Consider the following 22,680-nt stretch of genomic DNA (forward strand, 5'->3'; position numbering starts at 1 on the left):
ATTCAATATAATTGGAAAATCCAGTGGGTTCTGGAAGTCCTTGATAGCTGATTTTAAGACTTGTTATTGATCATTTATGTTTTTGCTGTTGTTTTTTTGTTATAGAGCCAAAGAATGGAGAAGTGGTTTATCCATACATCTCTGTTTTTGATAGATAACTCTTCATGTTGTTTGTTTAGTGTGTTCCAATTTTCCCAGAAGTGGTTAGATTCTATGGATTATTAAATTACATTGAGCTGATTTCTGAAATGATGTTCTTTTTCCGTAGTGTATTTTTGTATTATTTTAGTGATTCACAATAGTGAAGGTGTCTTTGTTTTTGGTTTCTTAATTTCTTCTTAGGTTTTTGAATTTTTCATCAAAGCCTTTGTCATTGTTTAAAATGTTCTTAGGTTGTCTGCTTGATATTTTTTTTGATTTGATAGGGAAGCTGAAAGGTTAAATATACTGTTTAGGTTTTCTACTGCCAAGTTTACACCTTCACTATTACAGTGAAATGTTTTGTCCAGGAAGTTGTCTAAAAGGGATTGAATTTGTTGCCTAATAGTTTTTTTGGAAGGTTTCTACACTACTTTCCTTCTGTAGCATGTCTTAGTATTGTTCAGTTACTTTGTCTTTGATGCCTCATAGTTGAATATTGCTCTGTTCAAGTAGACTGATAAGGGTGTCAGTGGGCTGACTGTGAATGCTCTGAGAGACTCTGAGTTGAGGTTAGTGATAAAGTAATCTACAGTACTACTGCCAAGGGATGAGCTGTGGACTATGTACAGACCCAGCGTGTGACAGAGCTGCAGGACTTGTGACCGGTGTTTGTTGGTTATGTTGTTATAGTTGTGTCTAGGGGGGCATATTAGGGAGGGAACACTGTAACCTCCAGGTAGGTGTTTGTCCCCCTGTGTGCTGAGTGTCAGGTTCTTGTCCAGTTCTGGCATTTAGGTCGCCACAGACTAGTCCATGTCCCTGGGCCTGGAAATGGTTGATCTCCCCCTCTAGGATGGAGAAGCTGTCATCGTTAAAGTATGGGGATTCTGTTGGGGGGGGTATAGGTAGGAGACATGAGGACATTTTTCTCTGAGATAATTTCCTTGTTAATTTCTAGCCATATGTAAAATATTCCTGTTTTGACTAATGTGGTGAATATCACATGATCTGGAGGAATGCTCTCAAATAGTATTCCACTTCTATTTTGTATTAGTTTACAGTTCTAAAGATGTCGAAAAGGGAATGAAAACAATATTAAATAAGGAACATGGCATTCTCTCGCCCTTGACTCGTAGGCCTGCTCCTGCCCATGTCAAACATGTATGCATACTAGCCCACTATCTAGCAAGCAACACAGTATTGGGTGTGGCCCTTCAAGTGGCAGATGCGCTTTCTACCTACTGGTGCTGGATTGAGATCTTTTCTTTGCGATGGATCACATAGCTGTCCATTTGTGCTCAGTTTTAATAGGCACAATCTTGTGTTTACTAATTACATTTCAACACCCCTCTCATTTTCTCTCTCTTTCTCACACACACATGGTTATGCAGTAACCTACAAAGAAATGTGCGCTGTTCTGTCCACAGCAGTCTATTTTGTTTTGTAAACAGTCATGAGTTAAATTAACTTAGACTGCAGTGACTAACGTTACCTAATCTTGTCTCGAATCTTGGCTACTCATCACATTAGGAAATGTATCTTATTGTTAACCTGCAAATGTTTTATTATGAAGGTGATTTTATTTTCAACCCCGCCCCCTCAATAGGAAATGGACAGGAAATGTAGTTACGCATGTTCCTCAAGGTGGAAATAACATGGATTATGAGTCATATATTTATACTTAACCCGTGTCAGCCTCATTATTAATATTATTACCCTGTGAGATCAGAGTAACAGACCACATCAAGAAGTCATGGTCTCATTCATTATGTTGTGGCCCTTCCAATCCAAACGACATGTTGTTACAGTGTGATCGCCAGACCTGATGATGATGTTGACCTTTTAAACCTCTGGTTGGGATGGTGAGGTAGGTAGCTAGTCCTCGTCAGTCTCAGGGCAGCTCCCAGACCATGTTGAAGGGTTGTAACCCTGGTGATCTGTGGTCTGAAGGACCTGACAACCCTGTGGTTCAGTTCACCACAACCCTGTCAGAGAGAGAGATGGGTTTCTCTGGCATCGCCACATATCATTAAATGTATTTTATTTATTTGATTTATTTAACTAGGCAAGTCAGTTAAGAACAAATTCCTATTTACAATGACAGCCTACCAAAAGGCAAAAGGCCTCCTGCGGGGACGGGGGCCTGGGATAAAAAAAAAAAAACATTAATAAAGGACTAAACACACATCACGACAAGAGACAACACAACACTACATAAAGAGAGACCTAAGACAACAACATAGCAAGGCAGCAACACATGACAACACAGCATGGTAGCAACACAACATAACAACAACATGGTAGCAACACACAACATGGTACAAACATTATTGGGCACAGACAACAGCACATAGGGCAAGGTAGAGACAACATATCACACAAAGCAGCCACAACTGTCAAATTACACTAAAAAAGGAAAAAGGCAGCAGCCAGCTCTCCTGACCAATCGCCTGGAGATGTTGACACTGTTATGATCTGAAAAACAAGTTCCATGGCAACCATTGTCAAACAGTGGAACGGGCTGCCTCGGAGATCCGGGGAAAGCCTCTTTGTTTGTTGTACTTGGCCAGGGTTTCTCCTTGGCCCCACACCCCTCAATTCTGTGGGGGAACCCACTGGAGGATTTGCTTTTTTCCATCTCCTGCCCGGGATTCTGCCAATCTGGCACAATAAATTCCTATTCGCAGCTGCTCTCTTCCATAAAATCCAGCCTGATCTCCGTAAGATAGCTCTAAGTGTGGGAGTCGGGAGAAAGGCAGCAGCAGGAAGAGGGAAGGGACCGAGTTCAGATGGAAAAAATATAACTGAAATAAAGGGTACAGGAGTGGAATTTAGTTTTGGATGGCCTAATAGTGTTTCCCTCAGTAAACAGCAACAGCATTTACTGTTTCTGAATTAACTTCTATGGGCTAGGTGGGACGCCACCGTCCCACCTGCGGGACACAGCCAGTGAAATGTCAGGGCGGAAAATTCAAAAACAACTGTCATAATTCAACTTTCTCAAACTATTTTAAAACTATTTTACACCATTTTAAAGAAACTTCTCGTAAATCTAACCACATTGTCCAATTTCAAAAAGGCTTTACAGCGAAAGCAAAACATTAGATTGTTAGGAGAGTACATAGACAAAAGTAATCACACAGCCATTTTCCAAGCAAGGACATGTGTCAATAAAACCCAAAACGCAGCTAAATGAAGCACTAGCCTTTGACGATCTTCATCAGATGACACTCCTAGGACATTATGTTACACAATACATGCATGTTTTGTTCAATAAAGTTCATATTTATATCCAAAAACAGCATTTTACATTGGCGCGTGATGTTCAGAAAATGTATTCCCACCAAAACGTCCGGTGAATGTGCACATCAATTTACAAAAATACTTATCATAAACGTTGACAAAATATATAACAATTATTTTAAGAATTATAGATAGACTACTCCTGGATGCAACCGCTGTGTCAGATTTTAAAATGGCTTTACGGAGAAAGCACATTTTTCAAAATTCTGAGTACATAGCTCAGCCATCACGGTGAGCTATTCAGACACCTGCCAAGTTCGGGGCAACCTAAACTCAGAATTAGTATTAGAAATATGCTCTTACCTTTGCTGATCTTCGTCAGAATGCACTCCCAGGACTGCTACTTCCACAAGAAATGTTGTTTTTGTTCGAAATGATCCATATTTATGTACAAATACCTCTGTTTTGTTCGTGCATACAGATCACTTATCCAAAGACATAACGCGCGGAACGAGAGACGAAAAGTCAAAATGTTCCATTACCGTACTTAGAAGCATGTCAAACGCTGTTTAAAATCAATCTTTATGGTATTTTTAACGTAAAATTGCGATAATATTCCAATCGGACAATGGCGTATTCATTCAAGAAGAAAAAGGAGGAATGGCGTGCTCACGTGACCGTGCATATTCAATCCCTTTGTTGCCAGGCAGTCCACTCAGAAACTGAGCTCCTATTATCTGCCCAGTGACAGGAAAATGCTCAAACCACATTCTGAAGGCTTTAGACAGCCAATGGAAGCCTTAGGAAGTGCAACGTCCCCCACAGACACTGTAGTTTTGATAGAGAATCAAAAGAAGAACTACAATTCTCAGACTTTCCACTTCCTGCTTGGAATCTTCTCAGGTTTTTGCCTGCCATATGAGTTATGTTATACTCACAGACACCATTCAAACAGTTTTAGAAACGTCAGTGTTTTCTATCCAAATCTACTAATAATATGCATATTCTAGTTTCTGGGCCAGAGTAGTAACCTGTTTAAATTGGGTACGTTTTTCATCCGGCCATGAAAATACTGCCCCCTAGCCCAGACAGGTTAACACAGAGTAACTGGGAGAGTCATACTGGTTGGACTGTGTTTGATCCTCCTCCCTAACATCAAGGTGTTGATCTCAGAGCTCCCTACCAAGATCCCTCCATGTAATGCCTTCCCTTTATTCTGTTAGCTACAAGAACAATTCACCATCTTCCTGGAAATCTCATAAAAAATATTAATTGGGGAATTCACAAGTACTACATTTAAGTGCCCTCTTTAATCCCAAAGCATTGTAAATAATACATTCAGAACACATTATGTAAAGCTTCTAAAGCAATAAAGACGACATAATAATGGCTCCTAACCAATTGTGCTTTTTTTTTGCGTTATTTGTAACTTATATTGTACATAATGTTTCTGCCACCGTCTCTTATGACCGACAAGAGTTTCTGGATATCAGAACATCGATTAGTCACCTCAAACTGGACTTACTCCAGATACCCGACCAGGCCCAAATCCCTGTCATTCACGTGAAGAGAAGACGGATACAGGGGACGCAGGTCTGAGTGCCCTGTGAGAATTCTTCAGTGAGTGGGTAACCCACCTCTACCATCCTTCTTATTGGCCATTGTCCAATCATTGGAGAATAAACTTGATGAGCTCTGTTCAAGACTATCCTACCAATGGGACATTAAAAACTGTAGTATCTTATGTTTCACCGAGTCGTGGCTGAACGACGACATGGAAAATATATAGTTGGCTGAGTTTTCCATGCATCGGCAAGACAGAACAGCTGCCTCCGGTAAGACAAGGGGTGGTGGTCTGTGTCTATTTGTCAATAACAGCTGGTGGAAAAATCCAATATTAAGTAAGTATCAAGGTTTTGCTCACCTGAGGTCGAGTATCTCATGATAAGCTGTAGACCACACTATTTACCAAGAGTTATCATCTATATTTTTTTGTAGCTGTCTATTTAACACAAACCGATGCTGGCTCTAATTCCGCACTCAACGAGCTGTATAAAGCCATAAGCAAACAAGAAAATGCTCATCCAGAGGTGGCACTCCTAGTGGCTGGGGACTTTAATGCAAGGCAACTTAAATCCGTTCTACCAGCATGTTACATGTGCAACGAGGGGTAAGAAATCTAGACCACCTTTACTCCACACACAGAGATGCGTACAAAGCTCTCCCTTGCCCTCCATTTGGCAAATCTGACCATAATTATATCCTCCTGATTCCTGCTCACAAGCAAAAACTAAAGCAGGAAGTACCAGTGACTCGCTCAATACGGAAGTGGTCAGATTACGCAGATGCTAAACTACGGGACTGTTTTGCTAGCATAGACTGGAATATGTTCCAATGGCATTGAGGAGTATACCACATCAGTCACTGGCTTCATCAATAAGTGCATCGATGACGTTGTCCCCACAGTGACCGTACGTACATACCCAAACTAGAAGCCACGGATTACAGTTAACATCCGCAATGAGCTAAAAGGTAGAGCTGCCGCTTTCAAGGAGCGGGACTCAAACCCGAAAACTTATAAGAAAGCCCTCTATGCCCTCAGTTGAACCATCGAACAGGCAAAGCATAAATACAGGACTAAGATTGAATCCTATCCAGTGACACAAGCCTACCAGATGAGCTAAATGACTTCTATGCACAATTCGAGGCAAGCAACACTGAAGCATGCATGAGAGCACCAGCTGTTCTGGACAACTGTGTTATCACATTCGCCGTAGCCAATGTGAGTAAGCCCTTTAAAAAAGGTCGACATTCAGAAGGCCGCAGGGCCAGATAGATTACCAGGACGTGTACTCCAAGCATGCACTGACCAACTGACAAGTGTCTTCACTGACATTTTCAACCTGTCCCTGGCCGAGGCTGTAATACCTATGTTTCAAGCAGACCATCAAAGTCCCTGTGCCCAAGAACACCAAGGTAACCTGCCTAACTGACTACCGACCCGTAGCACTCACGTTTGTAGCAAATAAAGTGCTTTGAAAGGCTGGTCATGGCTCACAACACCATCATTCCAGAAACCTTAGACCCAATCCAATCTGCATACCACCCAACAGATGCACAGATGACGCAATCTCTATTGCACTCAACACTGCCTTTTCCCACCTGGACAAAAGGAACACCTACGTGAGAATGCTGTTCATTGAACGCTGAGCTGTAGTCAACACCATAGTGCCCTCAAAGCTCATCACTAAGCTAAGGACCCTGGGACTAAACACCTCCCTCTGCAACTGGATCCTAGACTTCCTGATGGACCGCTCCCAGGTGGTAGGGTAGGCAACAGCACATCTGCCACGGGGTCCCTTCAGGGGTGTGTGCTTAGTCCCCTCCTGTACTCTCTGTTCACCCATTAAGTTTGCCAATGACACAAAAGTGGTAGGCCTGATCACTGACAACAATGAGACAGCCTATAGGGAGGAGGTTAGAGACCTAGAAGTGTGGTGCCAGGACAACAACCTCTCCCTCAATGTGATCAAGACAAAGGAGATGATCCTGGACTACAGGAAAAGGAGGGCCAAGGAACACCCCCATTCTCATCGATGGGGCTGTAGTGGAGCAGGTTGAGAGTTTCAAGTTCCTTGGTGTCCACATCACCAACAACAGTCGTGAAGAGGGCACGACAATGCCTATTCCCTTCACAGGAGACTGAAAAGTTTTGGCATGGGTCCTCAGATCCTCAAAAAGTTCTAAAGCTGCACCATCAAGAGCATTCTGAGTGGTTGCATCAGCACCTGGTATGGCAACTGCTCCGCCTTACCCCTACCTACATGTACATAATACCTTTCTTAACTCTTATTTTTCTTAAAACTGCATTGTTGGTTAAGGGCTTGTAAGTAAGCATTTCACGGTAAGGTCTACATCTGTTGTATTTGGCGCGTGTGACGAATAAAATGTGATTTAATTTGAATCATTGATATAATATAGGGTGTCTAATCAAAAAATGTATATTTTGACCAATGGGTAAAATAATTGTAATTGTTTAGACAATACTCTAAGAAAACCAATGGTCCAACCCTCATGTCTCTATCATAATCGGTTCAAAAGTTATTGGAGTGTTTACCCTTGTAGGATGGACAGAATTAGGGTGACTAACTCAATGCAGGCCAGAGAAAAAGAGGGGTCAAAAATCTGGAAAATTGCATCGGGTCAGTTAGGCTGGATTCTCGGGTCATTCAGGCTGGATTCTCTGCTAGAATTAAGGCTACTGGCTACCTGACAGGATTACTTTCCCGTTGAACTCGTCCTCTTTCTTCTCAAATCCGCAGGACATAAAACAATACAAAGTTAAGATGGATATTGAGACATGTATTTTCATATTTTAGTATACAGTTTTTGAAATTAATTTGAAATTCCTGTTCTTTTTAGAAGATTTCTAAAAAAAAAAACAAGCGTATCCCTGTGAAATGTCAACGGAGCACTGAGCGTATATTTTCAAAACATTTTACATTTAATTCAGCTCGTGTCATGCTTATGTAGCTTTTTGCGACCCGCGGAAACAACTTTTAGGACGACGACCACAAAATGTACAATCCTCAAACATTGTTAGGAGAAACCTGCATCGTTATGTCAACAGAGCTCGGTGGTTATTATCATAAGTATTAGGTTACGAAATCTGATTTATGGATATAATGTTAATGATATGTTAGAGAAAGACCCCACTGAATGATTCAGAACATGAACAATCATATGTGTCTTGGTACAATGTATTTTATAACATAAGGTAATGACATTTTCTCACCGTAGCGCATTTTCACCCGCTCTAGGCAGAGTGGGAGGACACCTTTATATAATATTTCAAAAAGGTACAACTCTAGGTGCACTTTGAGACAGAGCATCGGAAGAATCTTTTTACTCAGAAACATCCATCAGTTATGTTGTATAGGGTATGAATCCACCCACCCAATACAAGTGGTAGTTATGTACAGTAGCTGTAGAAATGGAATAGGACATGTGCCTCCCTTGCCTCACCTTCAAACCTTCCCTTCAAAGTTCAAACACAGCACAGGAAGACAGGGCAATGCAGAAAGCCCCGTTGGTCTTTCTCTACTAAGATGTCAAGTTGTGTTTTATGCCCAAAACATTCATTTATTTGAACATCACAAAGATGTTTTCTGAGAAATACAATTTTCAAATGAGTCACTCTTGAGTGTCTTTCACACCTTGCTCATTTTTAAAGTGTTCAACTCTGGCGCATCATGACTCAGTGGTTTAGATTCTAGAACTGTGTCATCGGGGTAGCGCTGCTCTGTGGTGTCACAGAGGTCAAGGACAATAGAAGAAAGTCATGTATTTCACTATGAGTAAAATCAAAACATGGAATGAACTTCACAGTTCATACTGTACTCAAAAGGCCTTTATCAGAAGCTAGGGGCTTTGTGTGTGTGTATATATAGGCCTACAACGTTCTTATACTGTAAGGATGCTGTCCACAACCTAGATGGGAGTTGGGACACACTCTAGTACCTGCAGCTTTCCATGTTGTAGCTGTAGTGAATCTGACTGGAATTAACCCCAGAGGCAGTGGAGCAGGTGAAGGCAGTGGAGCAGGTGAAATTATTCCAATGTGCAGAAGGAGAGAGAGAGAGCTACCGTTCAGAGATAAAGCACACAGGAAAACAGCTTGGTGAACACACATTAGTTTCAGGTCACTGATGTCCCACTTACCAGCGGGCAGAGGAAAGACAACAATAGCAACATACCCACACTAATACAGAGAACCAGAGTTAAGAAACTAAACTGTGTTATAGCATACTGTATTCTGAGAATTTAACTTCTGAATGGCTATGATTGATACTCAAGTGTAATGGAAACTTGTGTAACATCATACACCTTATTTGCTCTCTGGCAGTTGAAGGTAGAAGTTCTGGTGGTCAGGTCTGGTGTCTGTCTGTCTGTCTACCCATGCCACTTGTTCTGTGGGTTGATTCTTCTCATGCTGCCAACAAAGTCCCCCAGGCAACCCTCTCAGACACACACACACACACACACACACACACACACACACACACACACACACACACACACACACACACACACACACACACACACACACACCTCACAGTAGGCAATGTGAAGTGACTGAGTCAGCTACAGTACTGTACTGTGTGTGTCTCTCTCCCACCTCTGGTTGGTAAACAAACACGTTCATTGGCGCAGGACGCTAAAGCCAGACACTCATCTATTGTATGGTTAAGTCTGAGTGTTCCCTGGGCCAGCCTCAAATGGCCATGCCAACCCTTCATGAGGCGCCGTTAAAGCTCTCTACTGTGTAACTTCTCTGGAGCACCACTCGCCTCTCTAAACCCCCTTTTTATACTCAGGAAAATCCTGTGGCCCCATTGGGGAGATTAAAGTTTATTTAAGGCATTAGGTGTCAAAGGGAATTCCACTAGAGACTAAAATAAACATGGACGTTTAGGTTGTGGTTGTGATGACAGCAGAGAGAGCTGGAGCACCCGGGCCGGTTTGGCCACTAGTTGGTTTGCCTCTCTCCCTGTTTCAGATGCAGCTCTGCTCTGCTCTATAAAGTGTGCTTAGTGTTGAGCTGTTATAAAAGGCCAAGGTTTATTTCTCTTTCACATCTGCAGATGATCAGAGGGAGTCAAAAGGAGGAGGGGGATAGATTTGCTGCTACTCTTAATGATATAAGAAGGTCTGCAGCTTGCTGAGCTGCCAATGGTTTAGCTCAGCTTATGGGTTGTTTGTCAGGCAAAATACTTTCTAACTCCCACATCTGATAAATAACTCAGTGACTTGCAATAACTTAGAATGTTTTATCTCATTCCAACTGTACATAAAAAAACAGGGTGCCAGTATTAGTGGATACCAGTTTCACTGAGTATCCCTCAGCATCGTGGTATCTGTTGAACTGGAGTTGTTTGGGGTGAGGGCTGTTATGTTTATCTTTGAGGGGGTTACTTTGGTACACACTAATGCTCAGCCAGGGATCAGTGTGTCTGTTCGCTTAACTTGCCGTTTAAAGATGACACCATTTCCCTTGTCCCACTATATAGATCACTGCTTTAAAGGCCCAGTGCAGTCAAAACTTGATGTTCCTGTGTTTTATATATATTTCCACGCTATGAGGTTGGAATAATACTGTGAAATTGTGAAAATTATGATAATGCCCTTTTAGCGTGAGAGTTGTTTGAAAAGACCGCCTGAAATTTTGGCTTGTTTTGGTGGGATGGACTTTTGGGCTGCCTGATGAAATAAATTAGTTAATAGACCGATAAGAAAGAGTTCCAAAGCTCTCTGCCGATAACAGCTGGGCGGCAGGTAGCCTAGTGGTTAGAGTGTTGGACTAGTAACCGAAAGGTTGCAAGATTGAATCCCCGAGCTGACAAGGTAAAAATCTGTTGTTCTGCCCCTGAACAAGGCAGTTAACCCACTGTTCCTAGACCGTCATCGAAAATAAGAATTTGTTCTTAACTGTCTTGCCTAGCTAAATAAAGGTAAAATAGCAAGTTTTCAGTTTTGCCCTCCCAAGTCACACCACTCCCGTACTGTCGTTGCCAAATTCTTGCTTGAGAAATAGCTTCTTAGCAAAGAGCAATTTCTTAAATATTTTTAACCATTTTAATTTAAAACAATCACAACCTTTAAATAGGCCTCCTAAAAGCCTGTTGGATATTGAGTTCCCCTAAACCCGACTCTAAAACAACGCACAATACATAATATGGTGCTGCTTACAATCTTACTCACTCTATATTATCGCATTCATCCCTTTGAAGTGAAAAAGATTGATCATATAAAAATATGATCAATCTTAGGACGCTTCATATTAGCAGAGTTTGCTCTATTAAACTATTGTATTAAGTGAGACACAACCTCCCTGTGAATGTTTAAAACATGCTAATATAGTATACAGCAGGTAAACATGAATATGGTCAGCTTTTATATACTACATCAATGAATAAAATGCATTTTGGCTCAAATGATGTCACTGTCATACTAACTTTTTTCCCCTCCATTTTGGACATGTCTTAAAATGTATGTGTTCCCTAAAAGTCAAAACAAGAAGCCATGGCATCAGGTTCTTATGTCATAGTGCCAGTACACACAGTGTGCTTCCAGGCCTGCTGGAGCTGTTAGTTACTAATAAAGACAGACCGACTGCAGTACGGAAGATGTGGCCTATCTGGACAGACTCCACTACAGTACATGTTCAACATACTGGACAGTCCTTTAACTTTACTGCAGGTTTCCCCCATTGTCAATGTGAACCAAAAACTGCTGCAGTGTAAGTTACGGCTACACTACCACTCTCATTGCTTTTGTGAGGTCATATAATCACTCTTCATTTTCATGTGAACATCTAGTTCTAGTTATGAATGAGACGCATTATTCCGTTTGACACCTTGCCATTATAGCCACAGTATAGGCATAATTTTTTTTTGTCATTCACAATAGGCCTATAAATATGTTGTTATAGTCCCTATACATTAAAACTCAGATCATGGCAAGCTAAAAAGGAAATCCTACATTCAATGTTTGAAGACTTTTCAAATAGTAAAATATCTGAATGACTTCATGATGGCAATTTGAATTTAATACAGATGTCTATATTTAGCCTTATCATGGACCTCCCAGACAAGAACCCCTTGACATTTGAACTTTGGACAGGTTTAATCTCATCGCAAAGTGTGTAAAATGTGTTTCCCCGACCTTATACATGGCGTGGTGAGTACACTGTGTAAGCACTCCACACAACTTGACTGAGTCTATTTTTAGAACGCTGAAGTTTCCATTTATACTCGCTGTGCTGTGTCACCTGGCTGTCAGCAGAACAACAGGAAATGATGGGGAATAAAAAAAGAGCGGTAAAATGGAACACTATGGTCCTCCTAGTGGACACTCTGTGCCAATGCAGCTCACTGTAGTGACATCTTCTGGTATCGCTACCACAGCCAACTTGCACACAGAGTAATCAGTAGTACTTAGTGTTATGTTCCCCTTGGTGATGTTTTACTGTAGGATCAGTATGTTTTTGTCAAGATGTTATGCCCTTTTCTACTGTGTAATATACTTTACCTTTTGTAAGTGTTTGTTGAAAGAGAAAGGGAGATATGAAAAGGCCAGGAATGAAAATTGCCCTCCCTGGAGCTGTGAAATGCTGCCTGGGAAGAACAGATGACAGTACACATCAAACACAGTATTACATCAAACACCTTGGATGCTCTGACTAACTAACAACCTGTATTTGTTTCTCTTCTCCTCCCTGCAGTAAATGAGATCATAAGGAAGGATCTGACCGGCGTGCAGGCCAGAGGTCAGACATAGACGACAGAAAACAGGAAGTGGACAGCTGCAGCTCACTCTTCGTCGCCATGAGAACCTCTTCCCTGTGTGCCCATCTCCATATCAACCCTACAGTATATCAACCCCAGCCACCAGCAGTTTGGCTGCTCTGCCCGTTTCCTTCAAATAACTGTTTCTCAGCTAAAATATTCTCTGCCTTTTACCCAACGCCAAAGAATGTTCTGCCAAAGACAATTTTCTTAGTTTTCAGGCCCAAAAGAAACTAGATTGTGCCTTGTTTTATTACTACTTAGGTTTATCGGATTCAAATGGATGTTTTTCTGTACAATAAATAAGAGGGTGAACATTCCTAAACAAGTCACAATCATGGCAGTCGTTGTAACAGTACTGGTTGTTAAACCAATATGCAGTGGTGGAAAAAGTTCCCAATTGTCATACTTGAGTAAAAGTAAAGATACTGTACGTTAATAGAAAATGACTTAAGTAAAAGTGAAAGTCACCCAGTAAAATACTACTTGAGTAAAAGTAAAACATTATTTGGTTTTAAATACAGTATCAAAAGTAAATGTAATTGCTAAAATGTACTTCAGTATCAAAAATAAAAGTATAAATAATCATTTAAAAATCCTTATGTTAAGCAATCCAGACGTAACTATTTTCTTGTTTTTTTAAATTTTATTTACGGATATCCAGACATAATTTACAAAAGAAGCATGTGTATTTAGTGAGTCTCTTTATAAGTATGTGAATAGGACCATTTTCCTGTCCTGTTAAGCATTCAAAATGTAACGAGTACTTTTGAGTGTCTTGGAAAATGTATGTAATTAAAAGTACATTATTTTCTTTAGAAATGTAGTGAAGTAAAAGTCAGTTGTCAAAAATATAAATAGTAAAGTACAGATACCCCCCAAAAAACTACTTAAGTAAACATACTTTATAGTACTACTTAACTACTTTGCACCGCTGCCTATATGCAAACCTTTAAAATAATTGTAACTCTCTTACCCATCTTGTTGACAATTCTACCAATGACACCATTCATCAAATATGCCAACATGTCAACATTTCACTGTGATATGTGTATTGTGTTATACAATTTGAGCTTACTTTGATCATCTCATCTCGCTACTATAAAGGAGACGAACACTGCCATGCTAATAACCAAATAAATATTGGCTTGTAATTTCACCTCTCCATATTTTTTATTTTCTTCCCTACATGTTTTTGTGTTCTGTTGTTATGTACCAATTCGGCACAACACATGAAGTTCCCTCCCAGGAAATAATTTGAACGTTATATGCACTGTTTAGTAGGGGAATCTTTGTGTATGTGTATTCTTACATGGTGTGTTGTCTTTATTCCATAGTTTAAATGTTTTCCTCATTGTGTTTGGGTCATGTGATGAACTTAATGTAACTCAAATGTTTATTACAGTATAAGCAGTGGATTTGCCAGATGCCTCATCTGGGCCAGTGATGATACTGCTTAGAGAAAAGTATTTCACCTTTCTCAATGAATTATTGGATATTGAAGTAGTCTCAAAGGGCTTATATTCAAAGAATGATATGCTAAATCCTTACACAGGTAAAGATCAGGGGGAAATGCAATTACAAAATTAGCAGCTTCTGAAGCTGTCTAAGCAGGCAATGTTTTGAGTGTTTGCTGTCTACAATGCATCTGACTACATTCAGGTCTTAAAGGGATAGTCTTTCTATGCTTGCTAATGGGTGCCCAATTTCTTAGTAGCCTATATGATTGTAACATTTATCCAAATCTGTTGCATGTTTGGTTGTAACAGAGCAAAATGTTAATATGTGTATAACATATATTATAGCCTACCTATTTCTATTTTGTGTAATTAATATAATTTTGAGGTTTTTCGTAATGACAATGAACAACATGCTGTATATGCAGTGTTAATAAGTGCCTGCCTATACAAAACATCCCAGGTATTCTTACCTGCACTGTAATACTGTGCCTTACATTTCCAAGATCATCCCACATTTCTAAGATGAGCTATGCTTTCCTTGTTCAGTGTCACTGTCATTATACGTGTATTTGATGTAGATTCAAACATGAAAAGGCTGTTTGGAGCAAAATGATTGGTGTTGCATAATAATCTATATGATTTACTGCATGTATATGGCCTAGCAAGTGCTCAAAGTGCTTTTATATTATAAGAAGGGATAGCTGAGATTGGTGCAGAAAGTAGGTGTTTTGTTACATATCAAATAAAAGATGTTCAATGTTTTAATCAGATCCCCTGCCCCCCCCCCAAAAAAAAACTCTTTACAAATAGTTTTAAAAGTGTATGCCTGACCATTGCCAAGTCATATGCCATTGCTATGATTGTACAAAGATTTAAAAGTTAATAATCCAGACTGAATCTGCCTGTTCAATATGTCATTTTGACTAATTTCATATGATATATTTTATATCAGTTTTTATGTGCTATGGAAAGATATAGATAGTAATAGCTAATATATCTGACTTTTTTAATTGAGCCATTCTCTCAATGTACAGCAAACACACCAATGTACAGCAAACAGTGTGTTTGAAATATCCTGAATGTAAACTTTACAGCTTTCCCCCCCTTAACTGTAAATAGATAATTGCTTACAACTGTATAAATGGTTCTGGTAGTCCTCTTTTTTTATTGGTAGTTATAGCGTATAGTAGAAAAGTATGTTTTATGAACTGCATCAGTTGTTTTCTGGCTTTTTCATTATTTTTGTTAATCCAGTGTCTTAGTAATAAGCCATATATCGCTGTCAAAACGTTTATATTAAAAGTGATGTTGAAATAAAGTTTGCTTTAGAGAAACAGATTATATTTTAGTTTCAGATGTCTTACAAGTTTATAAACAAAGCTGTGCATCTTGAATGAACGCAGTCATATTCCCCATAGTCTTTATCCTGCTTGACGATCCGTATTGTACGTTTTCTCTTCTATAGCAGATGTATGTTTCCTTAAAACTGTGGCATTTTCATCTCCATTTTTCCAGGCAAAACTTGTATTTTAAAACTAGCAATGAATCATAAACAAAGAATTCTACAGTTATTGTCTTTTGTGTACAGTTTTTCTCCAATTCATTTGACATACAGAAGGTACATTTCAGTACCTCAGTCATCCTTATCCAGAACATCAGTTTAAATCAGTTTCATGATTTTTATTATGTTTGCTTCCTCTATTGGTTGTTGGCTAGCTACAGTAGGTAATAGTCACTGATGCCTCTCTTTAGACTGTGATGGGAAAATAGAAATCAGCAGACCCTAAGAGTCCGTGACTCATACTACAGTAGGTTAAAGAAATATCTTAACCTAGGCTACAGTACCCCAACCCTCTCTCACCCCCCCCTCCTCCTGCCTAACTCATCAATGAGGTGACCATATCTGTTATCCTTTCTTCGTGTACATTTTTACCACAGCTTCACCTATTACAGACAAACTCAGTGACACCTCGCACACACATTCTTGTTTAACTAACCTTGTGAGGACACACAATTCAGTCCCATTCAGAATCCTATTTTCCCTAACCCTTAACCTTAACCCGAAAATCTAACCTTAAGTCTAACAGGCTGACTTCACCACTCGCGTTGCAAAATACATTTTGCAATCTATATTATTCAATTATTGCACCCACACTGCTCGCGCACGCCAACGAGCGTCTGCGTTGCAAAGGGCTAACAGGCTGACTACACAAAATGTATTTTGTAACGCTCACGCTTGCAATGCGAGTGTTCCAAAATACATTTTGAAATCTATATTATTCAATTATTGCACCCACACTGCTCGCGTGCGCCAACGAGCGTCTGCGTTGCCAAGGGCTAAAATAGAAGTCAGTACTTTTTCTGACACAGATCGCGCTGCAAGTCCTGCCTCTCCCATCTCCTCATTGGTTTATAGAAGCAGGTACCCACGTGCCATCTCCTCATTGGTTATACACACGTGGGTGATTGAAAGACGAATGAGGTCAGTGGCAATGCACCTAATTTATGAAATTTGCCAATCACAATATAAAGTCAAGAGAAGAAAAAGCTTGGAAGGAGGAGAGATGACTAGAAACGATTCGGTTCACTGTTTTATGTGTGGATTAATTGGCGGAGTAGAGGACCTTGTGCATTTCAGGTAAAATAACTCAATGTTTATATCCCAGGACAAATTAGCTAGCAACAGCAAGCTAGCTAAAAAGGACAAATTAGCTAGCAAGTGCAAGCTAGCTAGCTAAATTGCCATAAATGTTTAATGCTTTTCGACCTGTCCCCAAATTAATATAATTGGTTCAGAGTTTGTTTTGATATTTTAACGTGCGTGTCGTGACCGCGTTTGGTGTGGGGGGACAAAATACATTTATGCACGATGGCGCACGCGCGCAGCCAGTTTGGGTTCGGTGTAAAATAGAAGTCAGTTCTATTTCTGACGCAGATCGCGCTGCAAGTCCTGCCTCTCCCATCTCCTCATTGGTTTATAGAAGCAGGTACCCACGTGCCATCTCCTCATTGGTTATACCCACGTGGGTAACTGAAGATGAACGAGGTCAGTGGCGGTAATGCACCTAATTTATGAAAGTTGCCAATCGCAATATAAAGTCAAGAGAAGAAAAAGCCTGGAAGGATGAGAGATGACTAGAAATGATTCGGTTGACCGTTTTATGTGTGGATTAATTGGTGGAGTAGAGAACCTTGTGCATTTCAGGTAAAATAACAACTCAATGTTTATATCCCAGGACAAATTAGCTAGCAACAGCAAGCTAGCTAAATAGGACAAATTAGCTAGCAAGTGCAAGCTAGCTAGCTAAATTGCCATAAATGTTTAATGCTTTTTGACCTGTCCCCAAATTAATATAATTGGTTCAGAGTTTGTTTTAATATTTTAACCTGCGTGTCGTGATCGACAAAGTACATTTGCGCACGAGCGCAGCCGGTTTGTGTTCCATGTAATTCTAACCCTAACATTCATTCTAACCTTAACCCTAAACCCCCTAGAAATAGCATTTGACCTGGTTAAATTTTGGTTTGTTTACTATTCCAAAAAACTATAGTTAGTCACACACACACACACACACACACACACACACACACACACACACACACACACACACACACACACACACACACACACACACACACACACACACACACACACACACACACACACACACACACACACACACACCCTTCTCTCAAACAAATAACAACAAAGGGGTTCACTATAGCCCTGTAAGCCCCGTTGCTAGGAGAAAGCATGTTTGGAGCCTAATTTTGGTGGCAGGACTCGCTGGAGGAGGACTCTGTAAATGCACCCTGTATTCAGGAAGACTCTGCCTATGACATAACACGTGTGAGAAAACACAGCATGTGGACTAGATGCGCTCGCTAGCTGGATGAGTGTTTTTCACCCCCACTCTTAGAGACATGCCGTGGCCTGTGACTCATGTGCCCTTTCTTTCCAAATGGGTCAATAATGAGATCAGACCGCTATAGTACTGATTGACTACGTAAGATTGACCCAGAGCAAAAATATCATGAGAGCCTTAAAGTGATTGGAATTTAATTCATTACACTCTGATGTCATTACTTGACTCCGTAGACTATAATATTATTGAGTTAGCCTTACGCAAAATTGTAAATACATCACCATTACCCACAAAGAAAACAATCATGAAAATCAAATACGAATCTTGTATGGCAGAAGAAGATTTGAACAAAAAACTAATAAGGATCTGGTAAGATTTTGTATGTTTTTCATTACATGTCGGGTGTATTTGTATACTATAAGAAAAATACAATATTTGTATGCAGTGCCTTCGGAAAGTATTCAGACCCCTTGACTTTTTCCACAATCTGTTACGTTACAGCCTTATTGTAATATTCATTAAATAATTAAAAAAATCTCAGCAATCTACATACAATACCGCATAATGACGAAGTGAAAATAGGTTTTTAGAAATTGTTGCAAGTGTATTAAATATAAAAAAAACAGAAATACCTTATTACCATAAGTGTTCAGACCCTTTGCTATGAGACTCGAAATTGATCTCAGGTGCACATTGTTTCCATTTATCATCCTTGAGATGTTTCTACAACTTGATTGGAGTCCACCTGCGGCAAATTCAATTGATCGGACATGATTTGTAAAGGCACACACTTGTCTATTATAAGGTCCCACAGTTGACAGTGCATGTCAGAGCAAAAACCAAGCCATGAGGTCAAAGGAATTGTCCGTAGAGCTCTGAGACAGGATTGTGTCGAGGCACAGATCTGTGGAAGGGTACAGCATTGAAGGTCTCTAGCATTGAAGGTCCCCAAGAACACAGGGATGCTGGCCCATGTTGGCTTCAATGCTTCCCACAGTTGTGTCAAGTTGGCTGGATGTCCTTTGGGTGGTGGACCATTCTTGTTACACACGGGAAACTGTTGAGCATGAAAAACCCAGCAGCGTTGCAGTTCTTGACACAAACATGTGCGCCTGGCACCATGTTCAAAAGCACTTAAATCTTTTGTCTTGCCCATTCACCCTCCGAATGGCACAATACATAATCCATGTCTCAATTGTCTCAAGGCTCACAAATCTTTCTTTAACCTGTCTCCTCCCCTTCATCTACAATGATAGAAGTGGATTTAACATCAATAAGATTCTCCTTGTCAGTCTATGTCATGGAAAGAGCTGGTGTTCTTAATGTTTTGTATACTCAGTGTGCATTTTCATATTCAGGTATGAGTTTCCATGGTTAAGGCTGGGCAGCACCTCCTACTGAATAGTTGATTAATCTACAGCTATGCCTTTGTCTCCCATCCAGGGTTTTAACCAAGCCCAGGCTGTGCCTGGACACAGCCCTTAGCCATGGTATATTGGCCATTGTAGAGGTACAGCAGGTCAGCCACCAGGGGGAGACTCGTCGAGGCCTGGTGACAGACGGTGTATACATCACGAGGCGATGGCTCCATCTGTTGGACGTGCCAGGTCTCGACGGGTTCTCCGGCCAGGACTAATTGGGGCTGATTGGGAGTTTGTGAGTAATCAAGGGCTGATTGCTCACCAGCTGTGCTAGGCTCATAAAGCTGCCAGAAGTGCAGCACACAGGGAGAGTGGTGGGGGTGGGGGTGGGGTGGGGGGGTGGGGGTGGGGGTGGGGGTGGGGGGAGGAGGAGGAGGAGGAGCGGAGGAGGAGGAGAGAAAGGACTCCTGTATAGTTGGGGATGATTACAGAGGTAACAGGAGTGAGTGCAGTTTTGATCCTGACAGGATACAGCAAGACCCGGAGCTCAGAAGACGCTACCCCGGAGAGGGTCTCATGGGGGAGACCTTTTCTTTTTGAATTATTATTTTAATAAACACCCTTGAAACCGAGCTAATCCTACTCTGTCCGTGTCGGATCCATGTAAACGTCTTGACCAAACCCCCTGGTCTGCCACACCATATATCACAACCCCCTGAGGTGCCTTATTGCTATTATAAATGTAATTAGAGCTGTAAAAATAAATGTTTTGTCATACCTGTGGTATACGGTCTGATACACCACGTCAGTCAGCCAATCAGCATTCAGAGCTCGAACCACCAAGTTTATAATAAAAATGATTTAATACAATGTTTTATTAATGTCACCGGATAGGCGCAGTGACGTGTTGTTTTACAGGGTCAGCCATATCGTGAGAATGATTGTTGAGAGATCTCCACTAAATAGATCCACTGCTGCTATCAGTCATTCCTCAACCTCCTCTTCCTCCTCCCCTTCCTCCTCATCATCCTCTTCCTGTCCTCCTCCCTCCTCTCCTCCTCCTTCCTCTCCTCCTCCTCCTTCCTCCTGCATTCCCTCCTTCTCCTCCTCACTGGCGGACTTTCCTTATTTTTTCAATAAGTGACACATTGCCTGTGTCAATGACGTCAGACAGTGGCATGCAAGGCTTAATTTACATGTCTTATGTATGTTTTTTATATAATACAATGTTACCCACCCATATAAGTCAGACACTAAAATAATCTATGAATCGTCTAAGTATTTGATGGCATACGTAGATTGAATTTTATATTGAATTTTGTTAAATTCCTGTATACCTTTCCATATGAGTATCAATGACACTTTCAGGGCAAATCAAATGTTTAAGAAAATATGTATCTGATTAGTGCGCCTGGTATGATACAGTAAATGTAATAGAAATGTAAGTAATTATGATATAAACTTTTGTTTTTAAATTACTTGATAGTCAATGGCAATCAATAGTACATTTTCAGTTCTTATCTGAGCTTGGTCAGGTACTACTCAGATCACCTCAGAGGCCAGAATTTCTGTCTATAAAAATGGCAGGGCCCTTGACCAACAGTGATGGCCTGTGGTGTAATGTTGTGATTGTTGTCCAGTGGCAAATGCACTCCTCACAAACCTGCATCCTGTTCTCCCTCAGAGACGTTAGTCAGTTTCCTGCCGGGCTTACAGCCATACACGCGCATGTAAGATGTGTACACATACAACACTAAACTGTGGACAAGTTAGTTAGCCTTTACAAATGATTTAATGATTTAATTCACACAAATTATCCCTTACCAGCGGTGTAAAGTAATTCAGTAAAAATACTTTGAAGTACCACTTAAGTAGTTTTGGGGGGGTATTTGTACTTTACTTGACTACTATATATTTTTGACAAAATACTTTCACTTCACTATATTCCTACATTTTGAATACATAGCAGGACAGGAAAATGGTCCAATTCACACACTCATCAAGGGGAACATCCCTGGTCATCCCTACTGCCTCTGATCTGGGGGACTCACAAAAAACATACACACTTTGTTTGTAAATTATGTCTGAGTGTGCTCCTGGTTGTCCGTAATTAAATACAAACTAGAAAATGGTGCCGTCTGGTTTGCTTAATATAAGGAATTAGATATGATTTATACATTTACTTTTGATACGTAAGTATATTTAAAATCAAATACTTTTAGAATTTTACTTAAGTAGTATTTTATTGAGTGACTTTCACTTGAGTCATTTTCTATTAAGGTATCTTTACTTTAATTATGACAATTGGTTACTTTTCCCACCACTGATGAATACTTACATTCCCCTTGAATAAGATGGTAATATATATACACTACCGTTCAAAAGTTTGGGGTCACATAGAAATGTCCTTGTTTTTGAAAGAAAAGCACATTTATGTCCATGAAAATAACATAACATTTATCAGAAATACAGTGTAGACATTGTTAATGTTGTAAATGACTATTGTATATAGAAACGGCAAACTTGTAATGTAATATATGCATAGGCATACAGAGGCCCATTATCAGCAACCATCACCCCTGTGTTCCAATGGCACGTTGTGTTAGCTAATCCAAGTTTGTCATTTTAAAAGGCTAATTGATCATTAGAAAACTATTTTGCAATTATGTTGGAAACTGTTCTGATTAAAGAAGCAATAAAACTGACCTTCATTAGAATAGTTGAGTATCTGGAGCATCAGCATTTGTGGGTTCGATTACAGGCTCAAAATGGCCAGAAACAAAGCACTTTATTCTGAAACTCGTCAGTCTATTCTTGTACTGAGAAAAGAAGGCTATTCCATGCAAGAAATTGCCAAGAAACTGAAGGCCAGTTTTATTGGTTCTTTAATCAGGACAACAGTTTTCAGATGTGCTAACATAATTGCAAAAGGGTTTTCTAATGATCAATTAGCTTTTAAATTGATAAACTTGGATTAGCTAACACAACGTGCCATTGGAACACAGGAGTGATGGTTGCTGATAATGGGCCTCTGTACGCCTATGTAGATATTCCATTAAAAATCTGCCGTTTCCAGCTACAACATTTACAACATTAACAATGTCTACACTGTATTTCTGATCAATTTGATGCTATTTTACTTTGTTTTTCTTTCAAACACAAGGACATTTCTATGTGACCCCAAACTTTTGAACAGTAGTGTATAAATAAAGGATTTTTCTTTTTCTACATTGTAGAAAATTAGTGTAGACATCAAAACTTT

At 40.1% G+C, this 22,680-nt stretch overlaps 1 protein-coding gene across 5 annotated transcripts in view; it reads left to right on the plus strand.

Annotated features, from left to right (window-relative positions):
* Positions 1-15,762, plus strand: part of LOC106572627 (nuclear factor of activated T-cells, cytoplasmic 2) — a 58,697-nt gene extending 42,935 nt beyond the window's left edge. For all 5 annotated transcript variants that reach the window (XM_014146982.2, XM_014146983.2, XM_014146980.2 and 2 more), the window contains exon 10: positions 12,668-15,762. In XM_014146982.2, coding sequence (XP_014002457.2) covers positions 12,668-12,723 — 56 coding nt within the window. In that variant the 3' untranslated portion in view covers positions 12,724-15,762. The remainder of the gene's footprint in view (positions 1-12,667) is intronic.
* Positions 15,763-22,680: the final 6,918 nt, after the last annotated feature.

This window comes from Salmo salar, chromosome ssa15, assembly GCF_905237065.1.
Source record: "Salmo salar chromosome ssa15, Ssal_v3.1, whole genome shotgun sequence".
Lineage (NCBI taxonomy): Eukaryota > Metazoa > Chordata > Actinopteri > Salmoniformes > Salmonidae > Salmo > Salmo salar.